Source organism: Cannabis sativa, chromosome 4, assembly GCF_029168945.1.
Source record: "Cannabis sativa cultivar Pink pepper isolate KNU-18-1 chromosome 4, ASM2916894v1, whole genome shotgun sequence".
NCBI classification, from domain to species: Eukaryota; Viridiplantae; Streptophyta; class Magnoliopsida; order Rosales; family Cannabaceae; genus Cannabis; species Cannabis sativa.
In genome coordinates, this window is record NC_083604.1 from 73,410,479 (window position 1) to 73,418,816 (window position 8,338).

Sequence of the window (8,338 nt, forward strand, 5' to 3'; positions counted from 1 at the left end):
TCTTAATTACAATCCTTTTATTTAAAGGAAATACCCTTTGATTCCAATTACAATGACATTAAATAATTAAAATAAATTTGGGAAATTTGGGGTAAATTTGGAATTGCAGCTGAACTCAGTCCATTTAATTAACCGAGCTGCCTACATACCTTCTTTGTGAAGGATCAAGCTTCCTAGGTGTATGACCTTGTATGGAATTTTGAGAGTTTGTGTTTTTATACCATTTTTGCGGTATTGGCGACTGCACTTAGTCTTAGCAACTAAGTTGCTTACGTATCCTTTTATAGGAATCAAGTCAAACGTAATTCCGAATTTTTAATTTTTTTATGAGGTGAATGACCTCTTTTTCTTTGGAATGCCATTTAATTTGTTATGGCTTTGAACTTTAGTGCACTTTTTAATTTTTAGGTAAAATTACCATTTTTTGAGATTTTTGTGAGGTTAATGACCTCTTTGAAATTTGGTGAGGTAAATGACCTCTTTAATATTCCAAGATTAATTTTGGTGAGCTCATTTGGAATTTTGTGCCATTTTATATGGCTTTTGAACTTTACCACTTTTTGTGATAAATTTGAGTTTGGAGATCTTTTTATCATCTTTTGTAAATTTTAGAATCTTACCACTTCATTTTTGTGATGAAATTCAGTTTTGCAATCTTTCTATTATTTTTAGAAAAAAGATTATTTGACTGATATTTAATTATTTATTCCAAAATTTAAGAAATAATGATAATCGTTTATCCCATATTGAATAATATCTTAAATCTAAATCACTTTAAGATTTAAAATAATATGATAATGTATGAGATATTTAACTTATCTAATAATATCAATATCTTATAATTCAATTTGAATTATAGAGATTTAAAGATATTAAATAAGTTTATATTTGTATATATATATATATATTTTCCGATTGAAGAAAACGTCATTATTCCGCTTTACTGTAAGTCCTTCTCATTATTCACATCATTTTAATCAATCAACAATCTAGACACACATATTATATAACTTATTTTGACATGCACGTACGGGTCTATGTATGGGTCTATTTGACAACAAAATTTTCTCTCACTTCAATACCCATTACATATACCTATTACCTATACAATTATGCTACATATATATAATGAATAGTCTCTTCATCATACAATATGATGATGTATACACAATATATATATACATATACCAACGATTATTATATAGGCATACTTATATTATTGGTTCTATTCTCAGTCCGATTGGTTTGAAATCCTTACAAATTTTGGACTATAATATATAGCAGAAAAATATATATATATAAGTTTAATCAAAATTGTATATCACTTTTCAGGTTTGGACTTCACGAGAATTTTACAACCAATTTTGATCATATTGTAATCGTAGTGCATTTTTTGAGAAGGTATTTACTATATGGTAAAAATTGATCACATTAGAATTTTGGCAGCATGACATTTTCTTTTAATTTACATTAAGATTTAATATATTCTTTATGGTTATATCTCACTTTTAAAGATCTTTTATGGCTTAAAAAACTTAGATCAAAGTGGACCATAAAAAATATATAAATCTTGAATTAATTTAAACAGCATAAACAGTATTAATTTTTTTTAAGATTTCATATATTTCCCATGGCTATATCTCACTTTTGAAGATCTTTTGTGGCTAAAGCAAAGCCTAGATCAAAGTGGACCATGAAAAATATAAGAAAAATATTGGTTTGATTTTAGCAGTATAACGGTGTAAAAAAAATGAGAATTTCCCTTTTATCTCTTGGCTATATCTCACTTTTGAAGATCTTTTGTGGCTCAAAGAGCCTAGATTAAAGTGGACCAAAGATAAAAGAGAAAAATTCATTAGAGCAAAGAAAGATTTAAAGTGAAGAGCAAAGAATAAAGAATTTTACCTATCCCTTACTGTGTAGAAACTCTTGCAGATGAAAATTTTATGCACAAAGCTTTCTCTCTTTCTTATTTTCTCTCATGTTTCACTCTTACGTTTACTTCTGAAACTGACCAAAAAAAATCATAAAAATCCTATTATGCTGCCTCTCTTCCCTTTTATAGAGACTCTTTTTTTTATTTTTTAATTATTTTTATTTTTTTTACTAACCACCCACTCAACGTATAAGTGGTGAGAGTGGAGAAAATATCTCCTATTTTCACTCTCATCTTGACTGACCATTTTTATCATACTATTATTATTATTTTTTTCATTATTATTATCATTTTTTTATTTTACTCCTTTACATTTTGAATGGCTTATAAAGGAGGTAATTTATAATAATAATAATAATAATAATAACTTTTTTTTCGTTCAACATGCACAAAGTTAAATAATCCCATAAAAACGATGTAAAAAATGCAAAAAGTTAAAATCCCTAATTTATCAATGTTTATAGTCTGTTAGAATGCACAAGCCTTTTCTTTCACATCACAATGGTAAACTGATCTTGCTACTAGTTTATATCGATAACATATAAAACCTGAAGAATGAGATATGTTTCTCACTACAGGATGTACTACAAATAATGAAGTATTGTCTCACATTGTTATTATAATATAGTTTTTAAATAAAAGCGATAAAATTGTAAAATACAACAATTAGCGAGAATAATAGCATTATAAGTTAATCTCAAAACTTGACAGACATTGATACTACATATTTCTATGAAAAAATTAAAAATAAATTACAATTTTACAAATATTAAGTACTTATGCCGCTAAACATAAAAATTGAGTTTATCCCGTTACAAATATTAAACTTTGAGTAATTAATAAAATGAACAAAATTGATATTTATGCTGCAGATTTTTTTAATTTATAAATATAACAGAGACGTTTAATGTAAATGTATAACGTAAAATAAAATAGAGAAAATAAAATTTTAGAACAGTATTTCAAATTTGATTATGTCGATTCTATTGAGCTCAAAATTATCATCTAGATTCTAATTTGTAGGATTAGAAAGACTAGACAAGTGACAAAGATTTTAAAAGCATGTAGTTTTCACTTTTTTGTTGACTTTATTTATCAGCGTCTTGTTGACTTTATTTATCAACGTCGGTGGGTAAAACTTAAAGTGAGTTAGTTTAGTAGTTGGGACAGTTCAAAACAGTTTGGGTTTTGCTATTGAATAATTAATACATCCATATCTATACTTATTCTAATAAATTTACTGTACTCGAAATTGAAATTGAAATTAAATAAAAATATATCTTACATAAATAATAATGACAAAATAAATAATTCAAAATAGCATTGCAAAAAGACAACTTAATTAGGGACAATAAACAATAAAACAACTCATGAAATTGAAATCTATAATGCATCAATCTAGGCAGCAAATATATTAATATACATATTATATAACAAAAAAAAAACTAGAAGATATAATAAGAACATGAATTATATTCTCATTAACATAACATTAATGAGTGAACACATAATTTAAATCCAAATACACTTGAACCATTAAAAAAGAGTCCACTTGAACCAATAAAACGATGCCACGTAACCAAAAAAACTCAACCAAAGAGTTTCCAAAACCCGACCCGAAACCTTAATCAGCGGCGGCAACGGCTGATTGAGGAACAGCCTCTAGAGTAAGGGTGAACTGGGCCTCTAGCTTTGAAGCAGTTATGGGTGTAGTAAGACCTACCGGAGCGTGGTGGACACGGGATTCTGTTCGCCGATAATGCTCCGTACGAAATGTAGTAGTGGGTGTTCCTCCAGAACAGAGATCTACGGTCCACGAACCCATCGTCTTCGCCGGTGCCGTCTTCTGCCTCGGCTAACTCGTCGTAGAGAGACATTGTCGTCGGCCACTCGAATGCATCGGTCAGTAGCTTCAAGCTCGTGTCGTCGAGTTGGGCCTCGACGGAGAATAACAAAACTACGGCGGCGATGGCGAAACAGAGCACTACCGGAAACTTGAGAGCAGCCATTTAAGAAGAAGAGAACAAGGGGAAACAAATGGGTATTGAGGGTTTTGAGCTTTAAGCCCAAGATCTATGGCAGAGAGAGAGAGAGTGATCACATGGAGGAAGGAGATAAAGGTTGGGTTTTTCTACAGCTGTGACACATTAATGGCCGAATTGACGCGTGACTCGATTATCGTGTCTACGGTACCTCTGTTCAGAGTGGGTTGGATCTCCTGTGGTCTAGCCTATGTTTGTTTTCTTGTGACCTTGTTTGGATTTTTCTTAGCTTTGCTGTACTTTAGATCTGACGGTTGTGATTAAATTTTGTTCGTATAGATGGATTGAGGCCCGTCAAACTTATGTATTTGATTATTGTTACTTAAAGTACTGACAATAACTGAAATGTGATTTAATCAAAAACAAATAATAAAAAACACAATTTTATCATTAAAAAAAACACTCACACAGAATTTAGTTTTGTTGTTTGATTGGTGCTTTTGTTTTTTGCTTTTTTTTAATCATTTTCACTGTAACGTATTACATTATTAATTTGAAGAGTAAGATTAATACAACTTTTAATTAATTTTTATGTTTAAATTTACATGTTAAAACCTTTTAATTAATTTTTAAGTTTAAATTAATTTACATGTTAATCATTTTCACTGTAACGTATTAAAACCTTTTAATTAATTTTTACGTTTAAATTTACATGTTAAAATTATTTCAAAAAAAAAAATTACATGATAAAATATTATTTTTTTCAATTTTTTTATAAGAATATTAAATATAATTACAATACTATTTTTCACAAATTTTTAAAAATTTTAAAAAATTTATAGTCTACCACACATATTTAAAAGATTTTAAATTTATTTTTTAATATATTCGATTTTTTAAAAATTTATAAGATAATGTTGAAATTAAACCAATACTATCGTAACCAACAAAAAATCCATATTTCAGAAATTATAATAAAAGATTGATAATAATACTCCTTTGCTACAATTACCATCAAAAAAAGATAATAATACTCCTCTAATTTAAACTACATTATCTATTATTATTTTTGCCTCAAAATTATATCAGTGTCTTTTTTTATGCTTAAAATAAAAATTAGCAGTTATTTATTTACAATTTATATTGTTCTACAAAATACAGTAAGAAATTATTCTAATCAAGATTCGTTTATTTTGTACTGACTACTGAATACTGATACAAATAAATGTTAAATAATAATAATAAAAAAAACTTGTTTTGTATATGTGTAAAGCTTCTTGTTTGTTTATTAAATTTTTTTGACTAAATTATGATAACAGCACAACTCAGCCAATAACACCAAATAATCATTAATAAGATTTACTGATTTAGACCCAATGGAACTGTATATTTAACTTGGTGATAATGAAAAGAGTAATTACTTTTTAAATTTTTATATATCTTTATTCATATTTAGATTTGAAAGCAGTTGATTTTTTTTTTTTAATATTTTGCACTTTCTTTTCCTTTGGATACTTTACAGACATAGTTTCTTGTAGTTTTTTTTTTTTTTTTGACAAAATATTGTCTTGTAGTTGATATAAATAATATTTATTAGTATTTTTTGAAAAGAAAAACTGTCACAGTAAAAAATTGCTACTTTTAGTGATAATTTTTTAGTTATAATATAAATTTTTTGTGACTAAATATAATTTTTAGTCACAATAAAAATTCACTTGTGATTAAAATATAGTATTTAGATACAAGTTGTTATTAATTTAGTTTTAAAGTATTGTGTAAAAATACTTTAGCCACAACAAATTATAATTTTAGTAATTAATACTTTTAGCCACGGACCTTTTAATCATAACATAAAAATGATAATTTATAATTAGTCATAACTTTTTTATTTTTAATCACAACAAATTATTTTGACCAAAAAATAATAAATTTTGTAAGGTGTCGAAAAAGAAATATGTCATTATTATAAACAAATCTGGGAAAGTTTTGGATTTATCTGTCGGTTGTTATCAGAAGGAGGAACTAGTACTATATTTTCTGAGTGGGTAAAAATAATGTCATGTCAAATTTAAATTTCTTTTGAAAAAGTTTTTATTCTTATTATTTAAAAATGGAAATCTTCATGCTTTCTGTAAGAGAATTCATCTTGTTATTCTATATTTTACCCAAAGATGCTTTTTCTCTCTCTCAAGTAAATGTTTAAGGGTATCATAAATTTAAATTTGGTATTAAATCAACACCAAAAAATTATTATTTTAACATTAAATTTTTTTCAATTTTAACCACAATACTAAAAATTACACCAAATATTATATTTTTAATTATTCTATTATTTTATTAATATAATAAGAATATTTTAATACTAAATATTTGTTAAATCCAATAAATTATTGGTGATAGTCCAAACTGCAAAACCTGCACTGCATCACATTATTTTTTGTGGTGCAATTTTCGTGGTTTTTTAATTTCGCGGTGCTAGTGCGGTTTGGGAAATTGGAAAAACCCCATGTGTGGATTGGTTTAAAAAATGATTAAAATCGCACTACCCACACCGCGAACACTCCTAATATTTTTTTTAGCAGACTTAAAAATTTAAAAATACAAACAAATACATTTATAAAAGTTTTGATGAATATGTATTTATAATTATTTAGTTTTTTTTTTAAGTATTATATAATTATTATAAAGTTTTTTTAAAAAAAATAGTGTTGTCTATAGTGCCCACCTAAATATGGTGGGACACTGTAAACAAACTCAAAATTAATATTAATTTTGTCGTGCGGTTGAAGTGATTTTTGTGGAAAATCACATTATTAATGAGTTTTTGCATGCCCATTGGAGTTGGCCTAAGAAGAGGGACATTGAATGTTTAAAGTCATTATTATCAAATCTAGAACATCTACAAAATGTTAGAATGGATTAAAATGTTCTAAGAAATTGTAAAAGAAGCTAATAACACCTTATAAAATTAAAAAAAAAAAAATAGAATTACTTAAACTAAGATTAAATAGTTCCAAAGTTATTTAGAACATAGTATAAGGTATAGTTAATTAGAGAATTCTAGAAATATTTAAAGACATCTTTGTAACCTATAAATAGAAGTGAGGTGTGTGCTTAGGGTGCAAGTTGGAGCAAGAGAAGTAAGAGATTTAAAAGTATGTAAAAGTTTTAGAGTGTCTAAGAGTTATTTGTACAAAGTGTTCTAAGTTTGTACTAGTACTCTTCAATAAAAATAAAGTATCATAATTTTTTTACTCAACAAGTGGTATTAGAGCTAGGTTCGATAAATTTGTGGTGGTAGAAGAGCTTCTTGTTGTCATGCACAATTTGAGTTTGTAAGGCTTACAAGATGGGTTAAGCTTGTTTGGTGATTTATTTTTCATACCACAATGGGTAACGCTCAAGTAATTGACGGTATTACAATTAGAATTACAACACTTGTTCAACGACGATAGAGTCATACCTACAAGGCCAAGACCTGAGAGGTCGTCAGTGCAACTTTGAAGAAATGGAAGATCAAAGTTGGGAAGGCGATGCTTGCAATCAAGACCACGATCGAAGAGGAAATATTATGGCACATTAGGAAAGCTGAATCACCAAAGGAGGCATGTGACAATTTTGCCACACTCTTCTCAAAGAAGAAACGCAAGACTTCAATTTTTAGAGAATGAGCTCTTATCAATCTCACAACAACCAATATTTTAACAAGGTAAAATCTCTTTGAGATTTCTAGTTTAGAGCCTACTTCTATAATGCTATAAACAAGAATAAGAAGGATAATTATTCATGGGTTTAGGCCTAGATATAGAAGGATAATTATTCATGGGCTAAGGACCGGATATAAAAGTTTTGTTGTTACATGTAAAGATCGCTTAGTTTAATTTAGAAATTAGCAGTTAATCATGTTTAATTATGAAAATTATTTATAGCTATTTAAATAATTATTTATACTGTTATTTTTTTTGATTCCTGAGATGCATTTTATGTCATTTAGTAGTTTTCATAATTTTGCATTTCCGGTGCCCAGTTACATGGAACTCGGTGTTTGGCTCAGTAAAAATCACAACTTAGTATGTTAGTATTGTGAGACGGTTTATTAGACATTGGGAATGTCGGGAATGGCCGGGAATTTAGATTTTTCCAAAATACCCCTTTAGTGTTATTTATGTTGTTTTAGCATGGAGGGGCAAATTGGTCATTTTGCCCCATTATTATTTTGTCTTCTAGTGAACTTAATAGTTGAATTATATGTTTTATTTTATTAAGTGTTGGCTGAAATATAAGGGAAATAATATATTCTTTTGTTTATTCAAAAATCAAAGTTAGAAAAAATTCTCAAAAATTGGAAAACTCTCTCTTTTTTCCTCTCTCTATTCGGCTCTTTGAGCAGCAAAAAAAAGGGGATTTTCTCTTGTGATTC

The 8,338-nt window shown here is 27.6% G+C and overlaps 1 protein-coding gene across 1 annotated transcript; it reads right to left on the bottom strand.

Moving 5' to 3' along the window:
* Positions 1-3,259: 3,259 nt before the first annotated feature.
* Positions 3,260-4,364, bottom strand: LOC115715022 (protein RALF-like 34). The gene has a single exon (XM_030643805.2). It carries the CDS (start codon positions 3,943-3,945, stop codon positions 3,565-3,567), a length of 381 nt encoding a protein of 126 aa, XP_030499665.1. The 5' UTR covers positions 3,946-4,364; the 3' UTR covers positions 3,260-3,564.
* Positions 4,365-8,338: the final 3,974 nt, after the last annotated feature.